Source organism: Stegostoma tigrinum, chromosome 24 (assembly GCF_030684315.1).
Source record: "Stegostoma tigrinum isolate sSteTig4 chromosome 24, sSteTig4.hap1, whole genome shotgun sequence".
NCBI lineage: Eukaryota > Metazoa > Chordata > Chondrichthyes > Orectolobiformes > Stegostomatidae > Stegostoma > Stegostoma tigrinum.
Genome location: NC_081377.1, coordinates 23,821,796 through 23,844,351, shown reverse-complemented (window position 1 = coordinate 23,844,351; position 22,556 = coordinate 23,821,796). Strand labels below are relative to the sequence as shown.

At 42.0% G+C, this 22,556-nt stretch overlaps 1 protein-coding gene across 3 annotated transcripts in view; it reads right to left on the bottom strand.

The window, feature by feature from the left end:
• Positions 1–2,417: 2,417 nt before the first annotated feature.
• LOC125465121 (calcipressin-3-like) overlaps positions 2,418–22,556 on the bottom strand; it is a 143,105-nt gene continuing 122,966 nt past the window's right edge. For 2 of the 3 annotated variants that reach the window (XM_048558269.2, XM_048558271.2), the window contains 2 exons: positions 17,220–17,391; positions 2,418–7,650 (listed from right to left, as the gene is read on the bottom strand). In XM_048558269.2, the coding sequence (XP_048414226.1) occupies positions 7,493–7,650; positions 17,220–17,391 (330 nt within the window). In that variant the 3' untranslated portion in view covers positions 2,418–7,492. Of the gene's footprint in view, positions 7,651–14,044; positions 14,182–17,219; positions 17,392–22,556 lie in introns of all 3 variants that reach the window. The other variant, XM_048558270.1, reaches the window with a different exon arrangement.

Here is a 22,556-nt window from a genome sequence, read left to right as displayed (position 1 = left end):
TAGAGTGTATGGAAAAATTAGGTTTGAATTGATTCTCATGTAAGATTGTTCATTGCACACAGAATTGTGCTAAAATCAAAATAAATACACAGTACATGTAAAAGAAAACCGTTGCAATCTAATAACAGTGACCAAGGGACACTTCATATATATTTTTGAAAAGGTACAAGAAATACCTAGTATCTATTAGTCATGTGTGTGAGCTGTACTGGGGGAAGAAAAGATCATCTAGAGTAAATAAGAGGAATTCTAAGCAGTGATGGCAAATTTGCAGTATCTATGTAAGTTGAAAGATGTGGAACTCTTGAGCATTGCAATTTGAAGAGACATGACTATTTTATCTACTCATACTAGGGCTTCTTTGTTATCTGTGATTTTCCTTTTATTCTTGTATTCCATTCATGACATATTCCATCAACCACAAAGCTAAAAGTATGCTGTTTATTGGGTTACATGGCTACTGCTATTGTGAACACTGGAGAATACACGATTGATTCTTAGAGTCCAAGGTAAAACATAGATGATTACATAACAAACATACATTGCTGTTATTTTTCACCAATATATCCAGGAATATACTGCAGTGAATAAATGATTGTTCCAAAGATTATGCAAGTGACTTAAGCAAAAGTAAGCAGTATTTTGCTTGATACAGCCGTGAAATTGCAGCGATATTTATGATAGTTTCATTCATTTGTTTAGATTTTCTTCCTGAAATGTAAACTATTTCATTTAGTAGATAGTCAAGGTGGTTAGTTAGAGCTTATGTTGTGACAGCAGCAAGACTGTTATATTGCTTGCTAGCCACACTGATGATTACTTCCAAACACTTAATTTTACTTAACAGGCATGCACCCATGCATGATAAACACAACTCGTTATAAAATGTAAACTATGCTATTGGCTTAATTGGCAATTACTATTTGAAACAACAGAGAGTGCACAAAAAGTATCAATCATACCTATCCTCAAAGCAGGAAGAACTAATGATAGATCAGAATGAAAAAAACAATCCGTCAAATACAATCAACGATATATACTAGCTGAGTCATCATAATTGTAAATGTATCTGCTACAACAATGAGAAGGGGCACACAGAGAAAAGAATTATTGTTGATCTGGGTCAATAGGTGGCACTACCAAGGATCTTTTGTGGTGCAGTGAGAGTATCCCTGCCTCTAAGCCAGAAGGTCAGGGTTCAACTCCTACTTATCTCAGAGGTACATCATAACAACCTGAATATGTTATCTCAAACAATTTATAACAATGCCAGGCTTCAGGAAGTATTTTAACAATGTTCAGTAACTATCAACCTTATGAAATTGTGACATTCCTAAACATGGTTGGTAAAAAATAAAATGTACAATTGTTGTTATATACTTGCTGCTCAACAATTATGTCACACCATGCATTTAAGTGATTAAGTAATGGAATTTAAATGTTGTATTTCAAGCTAGAACAGGATTTGGGATTGGTGATTCACACTGCAATGCTTGCCCAGCCATTATATTTTAAAACCTATTCAGTTTGTATCATCCTTAACATATGGTCTGGTGTTGCTCAGAGATGTCAAAATTTGTTCACTATAATGTGTATCAGTGAACCCATAACATATTTCATCTGAGCTAATATTTTGAAAATGCAAATCGGTTAACACTGGTTATATCAGAGAAGTCTGGGAACAAATGAGACTGGCTCTTAATTTGGGATGCTGAAATGAATGACATTGTTTTCATTTTCTTCCTCCTTCACATTTTGTACAATTGCTTTCTTCATTACTCTGTACTATAACTTCATCCCAACACTTCAGGAAGAATGTTGACCCCAAGATTGTAACATTTTGGGCCAGAACTAAAATTGAGGCTGAGGATCAGACATGATCTGGTTCACGAGATTCCAAGCCAGTCTAATATTACAAAATTATTTGAAAATGGACGAGAAATAATTTAAAAGACTTGAGTCATTTAGAGGAATATCGTAAGTTAGTTTTACTACCATGTAGCCAAAGATTTTTGGTTCCTCCTCAGAACAGGGCTACGATTACACAAATGCGAGTTTATTTAAACAAATTAATACATTTGAAACAGTAGACGACAGTGTATCAATACACATTATTGTTTTTTTGTATTGGATGCTCATTCTGGAATATTGTTTAAATTTTCAGAATGTATTTCCCCTCTCCCCCAGTTTTGTTCCCAACATTAACTGACTTACATTCTCCTCCTCCTGTCATCCCCATGTGAACATAACTGAAGAGATATCAGACAAGATAAAATGTGAGGCTGGATGAACACAGCAAGCCAAGCAGCATCTCGGGAGCACAAAAGCCGACGCTTCGGGCGCAGACCCTTCATCAGAGATGAAGGGTCTGGGCCTGAAGCGTCGGGTTTTGTGCTTCTGAGATGCTGCTTGGCCTGCTGTGTTCATCCAGCCTCATATTTTATCTTAGAATTCTCCAGCATCTGCAGTTCCCATTATCTCAGATATCAGACAATCATGCTTTTACAGCAGTACTTTAAAGAGTTCTACTGTCACTTTTGGGACAAAAGTAAATAATGCTATGTTGGTCTTCCAAGAACCCAGTGAATTACATGGACTTATAAACAGTAGAATTATATCCAAAGTAGCATTATTCTGAAAGTTGCCAGCTTGTTTAAAAAGAAACTAATCAATTTTGCTGTTGCCTGATAAGCACAAATAAATGTGTGTAGAAATATTTGGGCTTTGGGGTAGCTCAGTTGGATGGAATGCAGAGTGCTGCCAACAACATGGGTTCCATTCCCACACTGTGAAGGATTCTCCTTCTTAACCTCTTCCCTTCACCTGAGGCACAGTGACCCTTGGGTTAAATCACCACCAATCCTCTCTCTAATGGCAGAGAAGCCTATGATTTGGTAGGACTATGGCAACTTTACCTTTATCTTTTATACATTCAGCCATTTCTTCATTTGAATACTCAGCCACACGATCTCAGAGTTGTGTGATATGTGGAAATCCTCACTTGCAGACTTAGCCAGATATCATCAAATGAACAGACCCTTGGACATGGATGGAAAATAGACTGAAGATTATTTTATTTATACGTAAAGTTACTTTGATGAAGAAAATGTTTAAAGGATTGTGTGCAGTTATTCACTGTAAAGATGTCTAGCACTGTCATGCCTGTAAAAGGAGATAAGTTCCACCCTGCATCACTCTGTATGATTCCTAGCACAGCTCTGGATACATTGTCACATTGGGGATTAAAGCTTATGTGGAGAAGGGTAGGAGAATGGTGTTGAGAAACAGTTATCAGCCATGAACAAATGGTCAAACACGCTCGATGGGTGAAATAATCGAACTCTGCTCCTACATCTTATTGTCATATACATTCAAACAAACAGATGTAGTCTTGTTGGAATAACTGGAGGACAAAAACAAAATACAAGAGTACATTTTTTCATAATTAATAACATAAAATATTTTTAGTTGCCAATTATTTCCTACATTTTGATTTAAAGAGCTCTGTTTTCTAGTTTCAGTGATAAATCAATGCTCATCTAAGGTTGTAATGCCATTAAAATTAAGCATTTTGGAAATTTATGAGAAATCAATAGCACAATGCATTGCAGGTCATTTGCTGCCTATATTCATCCAGAGTTGATCTTTGCTTGGTTTTTTGGGGGAATAAAGGACATGTCTGTATCACTCCAAGGTGCTCTGACACACCTTCTGGTAGCCAGCCAAAACAGCACCAACATCGTTCTGACAGTTGGTCAGTAATGACCAAGGTACATTGAGAAGTACATGCATTGTTTAAACTGTTTGAAGTTTGCTGCTCATTTTGTTCAGATATTTATTTGTTTACATAGCAATTCTTTTGGATGGAATTTAATGTGGCTTCCATGGTGAGTTTGGTCACTGGTTGTTTGATTAGGCAGTAGGCATAGTTTTTTTGAAACTTATTTTAAATTTGTTAATGAAAAATGGGCATTGCTGGGTGGGCCAGCATTTATTGCCTATCCCTAATTGCCTGGAGGCAGTTGCAATGGGTCTGGAGTCACATGATGGTCAGACCAAGTTAGGATGGCAGATTTCTTTCACTAAGTGACAAATGGTGGTGGATGGGGGCTGAACCACCTTTCACTCATTGCTCTAATTATGTTCACTGCAGAAGGCGCATGGCAAATGTCTGTTAAACTGCCGAGTGAGACCTTTAAGTAGGCAATCAATGCCCACTTCAGAGCCTCACCCTGGTATTCATTAATGGAAGTGGGACACTTGTCATGTGGGAAGCCCAAAAAAGGCAGACTGATTGTGGGACCTAACATCAGGACGGAGGGGTGGAAATTAAGGGCCAACCTCCTGCTCTTGCTAACTGATCACCTTCCACTTCTTCTTGTGATTCTCCTCCTGGCATTGTTTACCTCTGGCCTAGGTCCCTGGCTGATCCTGGGTGCATTACTGGCAACAGCCATAGTTCCAGAGCGGTGTGGCTGAGAAATGAAGTGTTGACAACTTCTGATTAGCTCACAGTGTACCTGGGATCAAGGAACAGTGCAGCAGGCCTTCCTAAAAAGAGATAATGTGGTGCTGTCATTCATTTTCCAGCTGGTGGGTGAGACCTCCTGTCACCTACATTAAATTCTATCCTGAATTTACACTTTTCCCTGCAATATTGCAATTTTAATGTCAATCTATTTCGATGAATACCAGACAGTAAACACTTTATGTAACCATTGATCGCCTGGCGCTGAAAAATTACGTTTTCTTCGAGAGACTGAAACACAGATTATTTTTTATTCCGTAAAACACTTGCATTTTCCTAAAATAATTTTAGGTGAGAGTAATTATATTAAGAAAAACAAAAAGAGCTGTGCATGCTGTAAATCAGAAACAAGAACAGAAATTGCTGGAAAGGCTGACCAGGTCTGGCAACATCTATTGAGAAAAATCAGAGTTAATGTTTTGGGTTCAGTGACCCTTCCTCAGAAAAGTAATTATCATACATTTTGTTCACAAAATTGGAGTTATTAATAAGCTTTTTAATCAAGAATCTTTTTGGGGAGCAGGGGGTGTGGTATGGGGGCGAGCACAATGAATAGTGATGATGAATTCAGCTACTACAATGTTCTCTTTCCAGGGAAAATTACTGCCCTCCTCTGCACTTTCTGTCACACAACCGAGCAAACAGTCCACACACAATTACAGTTGCGATGATGTGGTCATTAAAGTAGTAAATATTTTTCCTCAAACAGAAAAAGGTTAATCCTCCAATGTGCATTATCTTTAAGTTCTTCTGCTACATCAGCATTTTCTTTGCTGCTGCTGTCCTGCCCTGATCATCCAATTCAGTTCAAACCAATGAGGTCGTCTTGTGATGAATGTTCTGCTTAAAGACTCCCTACTGATGAGAGGACATAGAAAACAAATCTAGTTGAGAATAAAATGTTGCTCTTCTGCCAGGAACCCATCACTAATTAGAGTCATGAGATTGAAATCTTTGGACGGGAGATTCCCATGAAAAGCTGGAAATGAACATTGGACTCAACAAATCAGGGCATTCTGAGAAAACGGGAGGCTACTTTATATGTCCTGATGGATCTGGCATGGAACATCTTACAATATAACCTGAGAGGGAGGTGGGGACTGGAATTCGTGTAGAATATTAGAATTGGTAGAATGGAGCCAGAAGGCCAAGATTCAACTCCCTCCTGCTCTAGTGGCGTCGTATAGCTCATTTGAGCAAGTTAATATAGAAATATCTACCACTATAGGGTTTTGCAAACTGGCTATCTGCGCAGTTTAAATATTCAATCAATATCAGAGTCAAAACCAAACGCTTTAACAGTGATTTTAAAATTCACAAAATCAGTTTAAAATTCTACACTTGCAGGTTTGGTCATTATTGATGTAGTACAAGAATTATTGTCTGTTGAATGCAACCACTTTGAACCACAATCAGAATGATAACAAAAATTGCTATAGCAATTAGATTTAAGGCATTAACTGTACATCTAACTCAAGCCAAAAGCTAAATTCAGTCAAAAGTAGTCTGCACAAATTTTGTTTGCTATGACAACAGAACCTGCATTTGTACAAATTCTAATATTACAGCTACACAAATATTCAGTCAGAATATAGAATAATCACTTTTTATATTCTAATTTTAAATCAAAACATTTTGATCTCGAAATTCACAGATTGCCTACTTAGTAAATTGTCTTGAGTTTGGACTTTTAAGCTAATATCCTCAAGTCTATACTTAATTCATAATTGCTCAACACAAACTTTATCTAATTCCAATTTTTAAAAACTACTTAATGTGCTTTTCCAATTTAATTTGTTGTGTATTGTTGCTACTTAACTCAATGTATAATTCATTTTTACTGCAACTATTGGAGGTAATTGATGTTAATTGAGCAGAAACTAATCCACAAATACATGCTTCTCTTTATTTAAAACATTGCTAGAGCATATGTTTTGTTTGGCAATTAACTTATCACCTAGATCTGCTCATTAGCTCGAGAAACTGAAGAAAAATTGCAGTACTCAGGGAGCAAATCAAGTCAAATTGGAGAACAGCAGAAAAAGTTGGATTTTGCCAAGAGATGCCACATCACACCAAAGTACTTGACTTAAAGCTTTATGGGTTATCAAACATGATTCATTGGTCTGCCCTTGTTCAGTGAGTGGCACTAAATTGGTTCAAACTCCAAACTAAGTTTCAAAACAATGACGACCCTCTCTGAAGATGCAAGCATGACGTACCTCATGCCTTTCCAGATTCATCAGTTTTGTTTCAGCCAGTGAATTGATTTTATACAAATAAGACAAAAAGATATCAAGCACAAACTGCATAATCTGGAATTATTTTCAGTTGCAAATGTGAGCTGCTTAACTGCTTCACTATTTCACCTTACCACTGTTCCTAGGGAAGGAAATGGAGGGTGTCTGGGGAAATATGGGGAGGGATTGAAGAAAGCTTCAAAACAGTTTGGTCGCTTTCTCTAATTAGATAATAATCTGCTTGAAGTATTGCACGATTATGGATGCAAACAGTTTTTGTATTGCTTCCTTATGATCAATATTTGTTCAGAACATTCAAGACAGATAACACATAACACAACATTGCAAAAGAGACAATAGCGACATTTACATTTCACACATCTGAAAAGGGCTGAAATAAAGCTTTGATCGAATACTGAAGCTGCATAACAATTTTATGGATTTGAAGCTTTTAGAGGAGAGGAAAGCAATCCTGCTATTTCATTCCACGGTCAGCCAACATTATTTTGTGCCCGATGAGGTCTGAACAAACTGGGGAAACACAGAATAAAGCTTCAAAACCACAAAAATATCCTTACAGTTGTTATTTTATTAGGAAATCACCTAAATTACTACATTTTTCATATAACGATGGATAAACAGTCCTCAAGAAGAAGAAAAAAACAGCCAGTAAATTGTTGCTGCAGTAAATGATATGGTCACAGGAGGCAAGTAGACAGAAGCTTCATTTGTTCACTGTTGGTGCATTATCTGGTCGTTTTGTTTGAACTATTTTTTGTTTTGGCAGTTTAACTGCACCTTCATCTTCATTTTCACTCTCACAGATATGAACGACAACACTTGGAGTGCCTTCTGTTCCTGTATGAACCTCGTACTTGTCACCTGCAGGACAAAGGAGGAAATGCAGCAATGACTTGACACTGACAAATGAAAGTAAATCCAAGATAACAAAAAGTGAGGCTGGATGAACACAGCAGGCCAAGCAGCATCTCAGGAGCACAAAAGCTGACGTTTCGGGCCTAGACCCCTCATCAGATAGGGGGATGGGGTGAGGGTTCTGGAATAAATAGGGAGAGAGGGGGAGGCGGACTGAAGATGGAGAGAAAAGAAGATAGGTGGAGAGAGTATAGGTGGGGAGGTAGGGAGGGGATAGGTCAGTCCAGGGAAGACGGACAGGTCAAGGAGGTGGGATGAGGTTAGTAAGTAGGAGATGGGGGTGCGGCTTGGGGTGGGAGGAAGGGATGGGTGAGAGGAAGAACAGGTTAGGGAGGCAGAGACAGGTTGGACTGGTTTTGGGATGCAGTGGGTGGAGGGGAAGAGCTGGGCTGATTGTGTGGTGCAGTGGGGGGAGGGGACGAACTGGGCTGGTTTAGGGATGCGGTGGGAGAGGGGGAGATTTTGAAGCTGGTGAAGTCCACATTGATACCATTAGGCTGCAGGGTTCCCAAGCGGAATATGAGTTGCTGTTCCTGCAACCTTCGGGTGGCATCATTGTGGCACTGCAGGAGGCCCATGATGGACATGTCATCTAAAGAATGGGAGGGGGAGTGGAAATGGTTTGCGACTGGGAGGTGCAGTTGTTTGTTGCGAACCGAGCGGAGGTGTTCTGCAAAGCGGTCCCCAAGCCTTCGCTTGGTTTCCCCAATGTAGAGGAAGCCACACCGGGTACAGTGGATGCAGTATACCACATTGGCAGATGTGCAGGTGAACCTCTGCTTAATGTGGAATGTCATCTTGGGGCCTGGGATAGGGGTGAGGGAGGAGATGTGGGGGCAAGTGTAGCATTTCCTGCGGTTGCAGGGGAAGGTGCCGGGTGTGGTGGGGTTGGAGGGCAGTGTGGAGCGAACAAGGGAGTCACGGAGAGAGTGGTCTCTCCGGAAAGCAGACAGGAGTGGGGATGGAAAAATGTCTTGGGTGGTGGGGTCGGATTGTAGATGGCGGAAGTGTCGGAGGATGATGCGTTGTATCCGGACGTTGGTGGGGTGGTGTGTGAGAACGAGGGGGATCCTCTTTGGGCGGTTGTGGCGGGGGCGGGGTGTGAGGGAAGTGTTGCGGGAAATACGGGAGACGCGGTCAAGGGCGTTCCCGATCACCGTGGGGGGAAAGTTGCGGTCCTTGAAGAACTTGGACATTTGGGATGTGCGGGAGTGGAATGTCTTATCGTGGGAGCAGATGCGGCGGAGGCGGAGGAATTGGGAATAGGGGATGGAATTTTTGCAGGAGGGTGGGTGGGAGGAGGTGTATTCTAGGTAGCTGTGGGAGTCGGTGGGCTTGAAATGGACATCAGTTACAAGCTGGTTGCCTGAGATGGAGACTGAGAGATCCAGGAAGGTGAGGGATGTGCTAGAGATGGCCCAGGTGAACTGAAGGTTGGGGTGTCTCAAATGAAAGTAAATCACTTGAATTAGAAGAGGTAGCTTTCCCTTCTCTCTCTGAAAGAGGGAAAGCATTTTCTATTTCTTTAAACTGAGTGTTAAGAGTAACCATGACAATGTCTCTTACATTCACTGTGACTGTGCATGTGTGCTCAGAAGACTATGGAAGGGACAGAATGGCTACAGCAACTCGCTGACAAATCTGAGATGGTCCTGGCTTTACAATTACACAATTTACTCAAAACCACATCTGCTTTTGAAAAAAAAAGTATTTTTAAACATTAATTGCTACATAAGCCACCTCCACATGACTTTCAACTTCAGTTAATATCATTCAGTCTCCGATTAAATGGTTCAAATTTGCCACAATGTTATTCCACTGTTCTGCCAATAGAAGGAGGTTCAAACAAAGAACAAAGAACAAAGAAAATTACAGCACAGGAACAGGCCCTTCGGCCCTCCAAGCTTCCAGATCCTCTATCTGAACCTATCGCATATTTTCGAAGGATCTGTATCCCCCGTTCCCTGCCCATTCATGTATCTGTCTAGATACCTCTTAAATGACGCTATTGTGCCCGCCTCGACCACCTCCGCTGGTAACGCGTTCCAGATACCCACCATCCTCTGCATAAAAAACTTTCCATGCATATCTCCCTTAAACTTTTCCCCTCTCACCTTGAAATTGTGACCCCTAGTAATAGTAAAATTGCACCATTAAAATGAATCTAAACTCAGAGCTGTAAACTTGTACAATGAGCACATTCTGTAAAATCAAAACTTGTCAATGGTCACTCTGGGAAAAAGCTTCTTGCTATCCACCCTGTCTATACCTGTCATGATTTTGTAGACCTCAATCAGGTCCCCCCTCAAACACCGTCTTTCTAATGTAAATAATCCTAATCTACTCAAACTCACTTCATAGCTAGCGCCCTCCATACCAGGTAACATTCTGGTGAATCTCCTTTGCACGCTCTCCAAAGCATCTGCATCCTTTTGGTAATGTGGCGACCAGAACTGTACGCAGTATTCCAAATGTGGTCGAACCAAAGTCCGATACAACTGTAACCTGACCTGCCAACTCTTGTACTCAGTACCCTGTCCAATGAATGAAAGCATGCGTATGCCTCCTTGATCACTCTATCAACTTGTGTTGCCACCTTCAGGGTACAATGGACCTGAACACTCAGATCTCTATGTGCATCAATTTTCCCCAGGGCTTTTCCATTTACCACATCGTTCATTCTTGAATTGGATCTTCCAAAATGCATCACCTCGCATTTGCCTGGATTGAACTCCACCTGCCATTTCTCCGCTCAACTCTCCAATCTATCTATATTCTGCAGCATTCTCCGACAATCCCCTTTACTATCTGCTACTCTACCAATCTTCCTGCATGTGTAGGAGTCAGGGACATCAGCCAGGTCCTTGAGCTCCCACATTGAGCAAGAGGAGCATAACACGGGCCTGGGGTCTCCTGTCAGTTTTACTCTTGGGCTTAACTTAGTCCTACTATAATATCAAATACTAGATTAAAAAAAAGTTAGAAATGACAGAGCTAAAATTCTCTATGCTACCAAAGCTCTTTCCTATGGGTATAATATGCAAGGAGAACCCCATTCCCATGTTTGGAGCATTTCCTTTTTGACTTTTACTCCTAGGTGTTTGGGTCTGAAATCAGGTCGAACATGAAAACAGTTTTAAATTGACCTGGTTTTTGAGACAAGGATTTAACTTTTGAAAATACAATGGCAGATACAAACTCTACAAATTTTTAGATGCTTTGTGAAGCTATTAACAATTTGGCAAATAGCAACCAGACAATGTAATTCTGTGAAACAACTTTACAGAGGCTAACACATGTTAAATGAGAACAGAGGAAACAATTAATAGGAAGTTGATATGAAAAGTGTGAGAACAAGAAGTCAACTTTTAAACTTTTGAACAGGGTGAGAGTGTTATCCATGACTAACTCCCCTTTAACCAAGTGGGATGATCAGCCACATCACAGAGCAGCTAATGGTCAATAATATTGCTGTGGATTTGGTACCATGTGTAGGCCAGACAAGTTGGAAACAGCAGATTTCCTTCACTGAAGGACATTAGTGAACCAGATAGGTCCTAATGACAATCAATGAGAGTTTTATGGTCACCAATATGAAGATTAGTTTTTAACTTCCAGACACTGCAGCTGTACAGGATGTTGGTTTGATCACTTTTGGAATACTGCATTCACTTCTGGTCTCCCTAGCGTAGGGAAGATGTTGTTATACTTGAAAGGGTTGAGAAAAGATTTACAAAGATGTTTCTAGGGTTGGAGGGCTATCAGGAGAGTCATAGAGTCATTGAGTTGCACAGCATGGAAATAGACTCTTCAGTCCAACCTGTCCATGCCAACTAGGCTGGGGCTATTTTCCTTACAGCATTGGAGGCTGAGGGGTGATCTTGTAGAAGGTTATAAAATCATGAGGGGCATAGAGAGGGTGAATAGACAAGGTCTTTCCCCCAGGGCAGTGGAATCTAAAGCTAGAGGACATAGGTTTAAGGTGACAGGGGAAAGATTTAAAAGGGACCTAAGGGGCAACTTTTTCACATAGAGGGTAGTGTGTGTCTGGAATGAGCTGCTAGAGGAAGTGGGGAAGGCTTGTACAATTACAAATTTAAAAGGCATCTGGATGTGTATGTGAATAGGAAGAGTTTAGAAGGATATGGACCAAATGCAAATGGGACTAGATTAATTCAGGATATCTGTTGGCATGGACAAATTGAAATGAAGGGTCTGTTTCTGTGCTGTATGACTCTATGCAGTCAACTGAATTTATAATTCCATCAGTTACAGTGGTGGGATTTGGACCCATACCTACAGAGCAACAGCTTGGGTATCTGGATTATTACTTCAATGAGATTATTGCTACATGAACACTTCTCCATATTGTGCGGGCAGCACATTCACCCTGATGCAAAAATTTTAATAAATAAGAAGGATTCTGAGGAAGGGTCATCGGACACAAAACATTAACTCTGTTTCTTCCCTCACAGATGCTGCCAGACCTGCTGAGCTTTACCAACAACTTTGTTTTTGTTGTTGTTGTTGCTGTTGCAAAATTTTAAATATATTGATAAGTGAAATGATGCACAAATTATATTCTCAAGTGCTGCCTAATGATGTTCTATTTTGTTTTAGAGGTGTGGATTAATCCTTCTGAAGGATACTTTTGTCCAAGCTGTGTATTTGTTAATGGTCTTCAAATTTCAAGGACAGCTCACTGACGACTAGCTATAGCTATTCCTGGCTTTGAACTGAAAATTATTCTGTCGCGACAATGCAGTGGCTTGTCTGTGTTGTTTGCTCCTATTACTGATGTACCAGTCCTTTCGAGGGGCCTCAGTCTCTGTCTGCTTTCTTGCTGGAAAAAGCTTGCAGATAGGCTCATTGATCCTGTCCAGCTAAATTAGTAATTTCTCAGTCATCCAACTGTAAGACCAATTGTAGCTAGCTTTGTCGCTAGGTGCCATTTTATGTACTTGAATTAGCTTTATTGCCATATGGGCTCAAAAGAGTACAGTGAAAAGTTTACAAGTCACCATTTACAGTGCTATCTTAGGTACAAAGCATTTGGGTACAGATTCTTCAGTACAAGTTTTTAGGAAAAAAAAAAGAAATAAGAAGTCCAGCATTACAGCTCATTGGAATAAAGGAAAAAAATAGAGTAATCAAAGATTCAGAACAACAGTCCTTCCAACTCAGTCCACGCTGGCACCTATGCTTCAGGTCCACGCCAGGCCTTGACTACAGTCCATGCCGGACCAAAAGACCCCCACATGGTGGTCGACAGGATGCCTCGCTGGGTCCGCGCTGAGCCTGAGAGTCCGACTCCATGTTGAGGTTGGCAGTTCAGGGCATCACCGAGAAGAAAGAAGGAAAAAAAGCAGAAAAGACAGAAAGAAGAAGAAAAAGAAATGGATGGAAAGATGAGCTCCAGCCAAAGCTTCCTATTCAGCTGCCATCTTGTTTGAAGTGAGTAGTTAGCTAGCTTCTGATTTTAGGCCATGGATTGATTAAAGGATTTTTTTGTGCTTCCTTGTCACTGGAGAGCATATTGCATGGAAGACAATTCCTACCATTTTGCCTGTGGATTGGAAGCAGTAATATTGTGAGCAGACTCGCTCAAGAACTCTTATTCATCCAGGGTTTACCAATGAACAGTCCCTCACAACAGATCCTTATCCACTGCTTGTGGTTTATATTATGATGGGTTTCAGTAGTTGCAGGCAGTCACTTCATTCAGAATCACATAAAGATCTTTTTCACCAACAGCTCCAACCACAAAACACATTTTCATGATAGGAGCATGGATTACCAAACTATCATCTACTCACTGATTGTAAAATGAACAAACACAAAAAAAACTCAACAAAGCATTGGAACAGCACTTTAAACTTATTGAAGTAATCTTCTGTAGGACCTGCTCTGCTGCTAGTTACACTATCACTCAGTGACAATGCTGACAATTTCTGGAGGTACTGCAGTAATCCAGATTTCATGAATGAAGCCCACCTTGTAAACAGGAACATTCAGGGGAATCATCTGACTGATCCGCAACCAATAATTCTCCCGACCATGAAAATTTGGCAGCTGCACAAGATAAAGCCTCTACGGAATGCAACTGCTTATTCTGCAGTTCTCTGAAGGATCACGCATTAGGCAGTTTAAATCTGTGCCAATTTTCAGAATGTAGATCTTTATGGTTGGATTGCATACCAACACAGGACAATGGCTGTCCCACAGCATATTAGTCCAGAGTTCTACTTGGTTCTTCTCTGTACTCCTTTCTGACATATTTGTATGATTTTTTTTTCTAAAGAAGACTACAAAACCGATTTGAGATTTCTAATAGCCTGACCTCAATGTGTTCATTTTTCCAGTTGACATTATCAAGTTAGGCTTGCTCTTCTTCTTCAAAAGGTAAAGTACTGCAGATGCAGGAAATCTGTAACAGGAACAGAAAGTGCTGGAGAAACTCAGCCAGTCTTGCAGAATCTGTGGAGAGAGGCAGAGTTAGTGTTTTGAGTCCAATGTGATTTTTCTTCAGAATTGCTCTTTCTTAACTTTGGTATTGGACTCCTTAACTGACTTCTGATTTGGGCATTGGTCACGTGGCACAGGAAGCCATTTAAGTGGGGCGAAGCATAAAGGAATGCATTGTTGGTAGGAATCAGTATGGTGAGGGAGATCTGATTCATTGATGGTATGTAGGCATCATTGGCTCATGTAGCCTTGACTGCTCGTTTCTAACTGCCTTAGAGAAGGTGGTAGCGAGCTGCCTTCTTGAACATTTGCAATCCTAGGGGGTGAAGGACAAACACTGTTAGGAAGGGAGTGCCAAGATTTTGTCCCAATGACAGTGAAGAAGGTGATATGGTTCCAAAGTAGGATTAGTTTGGTAGTATTCGTATTAGTAGTATGGTTTGCAGGGGAACTTGCAGGTAGTAGAGCTCCCATCTACAAGTCATGGGTTTAGGAGGTGCTGTCAGATGAGACTTGTTGAGTCAGCTCAGTGCATCGTGTAGCCAGCACACACTGTTGCCATTATGCATTGGTGGTGAAGAGAATGAATGTTGAAGGTGGTGGATGGGATGCCATTAAGCAGACTGCTTTGTGCTGGATGGTGGCAAGCTTCTTTAATACTGTTGGAGCTGCGGTCATCCAGGCAAGTGGAGTACAATGTATCACACTCCTGCCATATGCCTTGTAAATAGTGAACAGAAACTGTGGAGGGAGGAGTCAATTGTCATAGTATTCCTTGCCTTTGACCTGCTCTTGAAGATTTTGTATTACACGGCTAGTCCAGTTTAGTTTCTTGTCAGTGTTGGGAGATTCAGCAATAGAAATTCCATTGAATACCAAGAGTATGAGTTAGATTTTCTCTTATTAGAGCTGACTATTGCCTGGTGCAGCTGTGGTGAAAATGTTACTTTCTGTTTATCAGCCCCAGCCTGACTCTTTTCCAGGTCATTCTTCATTTAGAAATAAAGTGGGGCAATGTCTGAAGATTCGCAAATGGTGCTAAGTATAGTGTTATCATCAGTAAACATCCCCTTTCCCAAGCTTGTCAGAGGTAAAGGTCGTTAATGAAATAGCTGAAGCTTCTTAGTTGGGCTTGGGGCGCTCCCCTGAGGAAGTCCCACAGTGATGTACTGGAACTGAGCTGTGTGACCAACAACCATCCGCCTTTGTATTGCCATAGAGTGGCTTGAAGCATGAAGGAAAATTGGAATTCCTCCAAAAAATTCAAAACATGGCCATGCATACGCTGAAATGTGCCTCCACACTCAAAGATTTGGGCCATAACGTCATGAAAGAGGTGACGTGTATTGGAAATGGAACAAAATGAAACTTGCATTGGAAATGAAACAATAAGTACTGTGTATTGTTCAAACATTTAAAATCTGTATCCTTTTACTTTGTTGCATTATGTTTGACAGTAAGTCCTTTTCTTCTTGTTTTGTGAAAAGAAGAGTCCAACAAATGCTGACAACTTACACCTCAGCACTGAAATTATACATGCGTTAGGTAAACATCCAGCAGCAGGTATTTTGTAGCTACATTCAGAACAGATGTTAGTTGAATGCACCTTAAATCTAACCCATTTTGGAATGCTTGTGTGTGGTACAAGGGTTTTATTGCAGGTTGCTCCTAATCAATAGATTAACAACAACTCTTCAGAAAACATTCAAGATAGTGAACAATCTTTTTTTTAAGAAGAAAACACAGAACGCACTGATCACAAATTGGCTCCAATTTTCTTTCCCAAATTGGCTACACACAAGTGTGAGAGAACATGACCACCTGTACTTCCCATTTTCAGTCTACGAGTGGGGGATTGGACTGGGAGTCAGGCTAGGTTACTCAGGAACTGCTGACGATGTGGTTAGCTCCCAAGCCAAGATTGGTGAAAAGTCTGCCACTGAAATAAAATTAAAACAATAAAATATATACCTTCCTCATCCCTTACTCTCATATATCCCCCATATCAACCTGATTAACAAAACTCAACCTATTTCTCAATGCTCTCTCATACCTCTATGCCCCTTTACCCATCCCCATTTATGCAATGCTATATCTTTCTATTTGTACTCCATATACCCTCCATATTAAGTTAGTGCCTACTTCCAACCTCCACCCTTTCCCCCTTCCCCGACCATGCCAACTCACTTCTTATCCTTAAGTACTCACAAATACTGAAAAAACAGTTGTCTGGGTTAAAGTTCCATATTGCTGACTGCACTTTGTTGAGAAATTCATTCATTCATAAATATACATTTTGACTGCTTGGACAGGTTTTGACATGTTTTTACACTTTTTGAGAAGTTGAACATTTGCACCTTTTTATGATTTATGCACCTTTTACACAAATCTCCACAGTCATAAAAATCCAAAGGACACTTGACAACACTAACCCCTCATGCACCTCCACCTCCAACACCACCACCACCAGCACACACCACCCCCCTCCCCCACCACCATCCCCCGTTCCCCACCACCATCCCCCGTCCCCCAAAAAATGCCAGTCTTGGAGGTAGGACTTCAGATTTCCAATATCTTCTACCATTTTTGCCATGGTGGAGAAAGTCTCAGATATGGCGGAAATCTGGACGATTATTTAGAGCCTTGGTGCATTCATTAATTGTAAATATAACCTATTGTTGCAAAGTGGCTACGACCAACAAATATTCATGGTCAATACTTTGTGGACTATCTAAGCAGGTATTGCTCCATGTCCCAGGCACATTTGCACTCCAATCCTGCTGAATGATAGAGTTTGATTTGGCTTTATCAATAGCCAGTGAATCGATTTCTCTTTTGGAGAGATAGTTTGTCTCAGTCATGTGTTGAAACTGACAACAGCGGCCCCATAATATTTAGTTTTGGGATGAGGTTCAGTTATATATGTGTAATGCTCTTTTACATGAGTTTGAGATTCCCTTTTTAGAAAAACACAAGCTTAGAACACACACACACGCTATACCTTAAGTGTAATCACTTCATGCTACTCTATGGATATTGCTATGTCCCACCTGGGCCAAGTGTAGCAATTGCACGCAGAAGATCATAATTAATGGTGGGAGTTGCATCTTCAATCTGATGCCATCCAACTGGAGGAGACGCTGGAGGGGAGATGAGGAACTGTTTCACAGGTGGAGGTGGGGTCAAGTACATTTTATCAACCTTGCCTTCACTGTTTTGAACCTGAAAAAATAAAACCCATTAGAACATGGCAATAAAATCCATTAGAACAAAATAACTTAACAAAATATGATGGTTAAAATTGCCATAGCAGAAAAGTCGTCTTCCCTTTTAACTAAATTACTACTTCTTCCATTCTGTAGCTATAAAGGTTTCTTAGTCATTTCTTGTTCTTCCGAGTGCAACACCACGTACACCTTATTTAGAAATTTTGGACCAGAAAAGACCATAGGACTGACATAAAAAAGGCTAGTTACGTTTTCACAGACCAACCATACATAGCCTCATTTACATCAGATCTTATTTTTCTCTCAATCGAATTACATTTATGTGTTTCCATTTTTGTGACCAAGTTCAATACCTTTCCCATCATTGTTATTTGTAATTTCAAGATTCTTTGTGTGGAGGAAGTTCTGGTTGCTTTGCTGCTTCCACTTCATTTTTAACTTTTAATTTGTGTCTTTTGAAACTTGAACACAGAAACAGAAGTCTCTCAAACCAGTTCTGACATTCTATTATATCGTGGTTGATCTGTATCTTAACTGCATCTACTTACCTTGATTCTCTACCCTTTAATACCCTTGCCTAACAAAAATCTAACAAATTCAGATTTGTAATTTTTATTGTTCTAGTCAAACTTCATTGTTAATGTTATGCCTCCCGCTAGGGGGAAGTATTTTCTCCTTCTCTCTCATTCTATCCACCTCTTGCAAAGTTTTTCTGGCTGTTCTCCCATATATTGAATGTTTTTCTATGTTTTACTTTCCATAAACGTGAAGTCATTCAGATTTTGTTCCTAATGTTCTAATGCACACCAAAACTCATTCATCCAGCATCTGTCCATCAACAAAATACAATAAAGAACCATGAATGCTGGAAATCTGAAATAAAGACAGAAATTGTTGGAGAAACTCAGCAGTTCTAGGATCATCTGTGGACAGAAAGGGGAGTCAATGTTTTGTGTTCAGTGACCCTTCTGCAGTATTCTGAAGGGTCACTGGATCTTAAACATTAACACCCCACATTCACTCCATAGATGCTACCAGACCTGCTGAGTTTCTCCAGCAGTTTCTGTTTTCCTTTCGTCCGTTCATCACTATCTACACTAGCTCATGATTAATTGGTGCTTTGCTTTTAAAATTCTCATATTACTTTTCAAATTCCTCCAAAGTCTCAGCTCTCCCTCTCTATAAACTTCTCTAGCCTCACAACAATCTACAATATCCAGGCTCCTTCAATTCTCACCTCTTGAGAATTCCTGTTTTCAAATCTCTCCACCACTGGGAGCTGTGCCTTCTGCATCTAAAGGCATAAGCTTTAAATTTCCCTTTCTAGGCTGCTCTACCACCTTTTCATTTCTTCAGACTATTTAAAACCTCTTTGGCCAATCTCTCGAGATCCCTTCCAAGGTTTGGTGCCAAAATTTTTCTAACATTGCTCTGTAGCACCTTGCGATGTTTTATTGCATTGAAGGTGCCAAATAAATAAATTTTGTTTATGATGAGCTTGTGCATTGTTAACTAAACACATTGTCATTTAATTCTTAAGTTCAGTTACCAAAAAGATCTATATCCAAAGATAAAAATTATCAATAAAAATTGATGCCAAATTATTCAAGTTTTGTCACTTTCTCCAATGTGTTAAATTATAAAAGTGAGTGCTGATTCAACAACTGGTTCTACTTTTAACCCCTGTTTCAATGTGCCTGATTTTTGTTCAATTCTTTTTCACTGTTTTCAAAATTTCTTTGTTAGCATTAATAGTATCACCTAACCTTAGCTTGTAATTGCAAGTTGCCAATGATAGCTCATTAGAAGGTTTATTAAAATCCAACTGTGCAATTTAAGCCAAATTTCTCTTGACCAGCAAGCCAGATATATCTTTGAAAAACTGCAACAACATAAATAGCATGACTTTTCTTTTTAACAAGTTAAGCATCTGCAATTTCTCACATGTTAAAACTTTAAGGATTGTTTCAAAGAATTGTTTCCTAGAACACATCCACTCATAAGAACCAGGGGCCAGATTTTAGCTGAGGATGCAGGATTCAGACAGACAAAGCTTTTGAGTTTGATGGAGGCGAGGGTTTTATTGGTGATAGATTCAGGAATCGCAGACAATTAGCGGCGACACAACAAGGAATGAGTCATATTTTGGCCTGACTCGGCAGCCATCGCTGTCTACTGCGCATTATTTCACTAATAAAAGTGGCTGATTCTTTAAATTTGTCCAGCCAGAAGCGAGCTGGAACCTAAAATAAGGTACAGAAATATCATCACTGCAGGATAGACTTTCTTCAAAACTTCTGCATTTCTCAAACAAATAAACTGCCATCCAAGGTGGGAGTGACCCTGTTCTGCTTTACATGATTCCTGTTGACATCCTACGTTCACAAACATTTCAGGACCCTAGAAAGGGAGAAAGCTATTTAACTTTCTAAATACAGCTGATTAATGATGCAGAGATAATGGGAACTGCAGATACTGGAGAATCCAAGATAACAAAGTGTGAAGCTGGATGAACACAGCAGGCCCAGCAGCATCTCAGGAGCACAAAAGCTGACGTTTCGGGCCTAGACCCTTCATCAGAGAGGGGGATGGAGTGAGGGTTCTGGAATAAATAGGGAGAGAGGGGGAGGCGGACCGAAGATGGAGAGAAAAGAAGATAGGTGGAGAGGAGAGTATAGGTGGGGATGTAGGGAGGGGATAGGTCAGTCCAGGGAAGACGGACAGGTCAAGGAGGTGGGATGAGGTTAGTAGGTAGGAAATGGAGGTGCGGCTTGGGGTGGGAGGAAGGCATGGGTGAGAGGAAGAACAGGTTAGGGAGGCAGAGACAGGTTGGGCTGGTTTTGGGATGAAGTGGGGGGAGGGCAAGAGCTGGGCTGGTTGTGTGATGTAGTGGGGAGAGGGGACGAACTGGGCTGGTTATGGGATGCGGTGGGGGAAGGGGAGATTTTGAAGCTCGTGAAGTCCACATTGATACCGTTGGGCTGCAGGGTTCCCAAGCGGAATATAAGTTGCTGTTCCTGCAACCTTCGGGTGGCATCATTGTGGCACTGCAGGAGGCCCATGATGGACATGTCATCTAAAGAATGGGAGGGGGAGTTGAAATGGTTTGCGACTGGGAGGTGCAGTTGTTTATTGCGAACCGAGCGGAGGTGTTCTGCAAAGCGGTCCCCAAGCCTCCGCTTGGTTTCCCCAATGTAGAGGAAGCCACACCGGGTACAATGGATACAGTATACCACATTGGCAGATGTGCAGGTGAACCTCTGCTTAATATGGAAAGTCATCTTGGTGCCTGGGATAGGGGTGAGGGAGGAGGTGTGGGGGCAAGTGTAGCACTTCCTGCAGTTGCAGGGGAAGGTGCCGGGTGTGGTGGGGTTGGAGGGCAGTGTGGAGCGTACAAGGGAGTCACGGAGAGAGTGGTCTCTCCGGAAAGCAGACAAGGGTGGGGATGGAAAAATGTCTTGGGTGGTGGGGTCGGATTGTAGATAGCAGAAGTGTCGGAGGATGATGCATTGTATCCGGAGGTTGGTGGGGTGGACACCACCCCCAGGCCTCCTACCCTCCCTTGACCTCTTCAACTCCAACTGCCGTTGAGACATTAACTGCCTCAACCTCTCCACCCCTCTCACCCACTCCAACCTCTCCCCTGCAGAACGGGCTGCCCTCTGCTCCCTCCGCTCCAACCCCAACCTCACCATCAAACCCGCAGACAAGGGTGGCGCAGTGGTAGTATGGCACACTGACCTCTACATCGCCAAGGCCAAACGCCAACTCTCCGACACCTCCTCCTACCGCCCCCTTGATCATGACCCCACCCCCGAGCACCAAACCATCATGTCCAACACCATTCATGACCTCATCACTTCAGGGGACCTCCCACCCACAGCCTCCAACCTTATTATTCCCCAACCCCGCACGGCCCATTTCTATCTCCTTCCCAAAATCCACAAACCTGCCTGCCCTGGTCGACCTATTGTCTCAGCCTGTTCCTGCCCCACCAAACTCATCTCCACCTATCTGGACTCCATTTTCTCCCCTTTGGTCCAGAAACTCCCTACCTACGTCCGTGACACCACCCATGCCCTCTACCTCCTCCAGAACTTCCAATTCCCTGGCCCCCAACACCTCATTTTCACCATGGACATCCAGTCCCTCTACACCTGTATTCCGCATGCAGATGGCCTCAAAGCCCTCCGATTCTTCCTGTCCCGCAGGCCCGACCAGTCCCCCTCCACCGACACCCTCATCCGCCAAGCCGAACTCGTCCTCACCCTCAACAACTTCTCTTTCGGTTTCTCCCACTTCCTACAGACTAAGGGGGTGGCCATGGGCACCCGCATGGGCCCCAGCTATGCCTGCCTCTTTGTAGGTTACGTGGAACAGTCCCTCTTCCGCACCTACAGAGGCCCCAAACCCCACCTCTTCCTCTGTTACATTGATGACTGTATCGTCGCCGCCTCTTGCTCCCCAGACGATCTCGAACAGTTCATCCACTTCACCAACACCTTCCACCCCAACCTCAAGTTCACCTGGGCCATCTCCAACACATCCCTCACCTTCCTGGACCTCTCAGTCTCCATCTCAGACAACCAGATAGAAACTGATGTTCATTTCAAGCCCACCGACTCCCACAGCTACCTAGAATACACCTCCTCCCACCCACCGTCCTGCAAAAATTCCATCCCCTATTCCCAATTCCTCCACCTCCGCTGCATGTGCTCCCAGGATGAGGCATTCCACTCCTGCACATCCCAGATGTTCAAGTACTTCAAGGACCGCAACTTTCCCCCCACAGAGATCGAGAACGCCCTTGACCGCGTCTCCCGCATTTCCCACAACACATCCCTCACACCCCGCCCCCGCCACAACTGCCCAAAGAGGATCCCCCTCGTTTTCACACACCACCCCACCAACCTCTGGATACAACGCATCATCCTCCGACAGTTCCGCCATCTACAATCCGACCCCACCACCCACGACATTTTTCCGTCCCCACCCTTGTCTGCTTTCCGGAGAGACCACTCTCTCCGTGACTCCCTTGTTCGCTCCACACTGCCCTCCAACCCCACCACACCCAGCACCTTCCCCTGCAACCGCAGGAAATGCTACACTTGCCCCCACACCTCCTCCCTCACCCCTATCCCAGGCCCCAAGATGACTTTC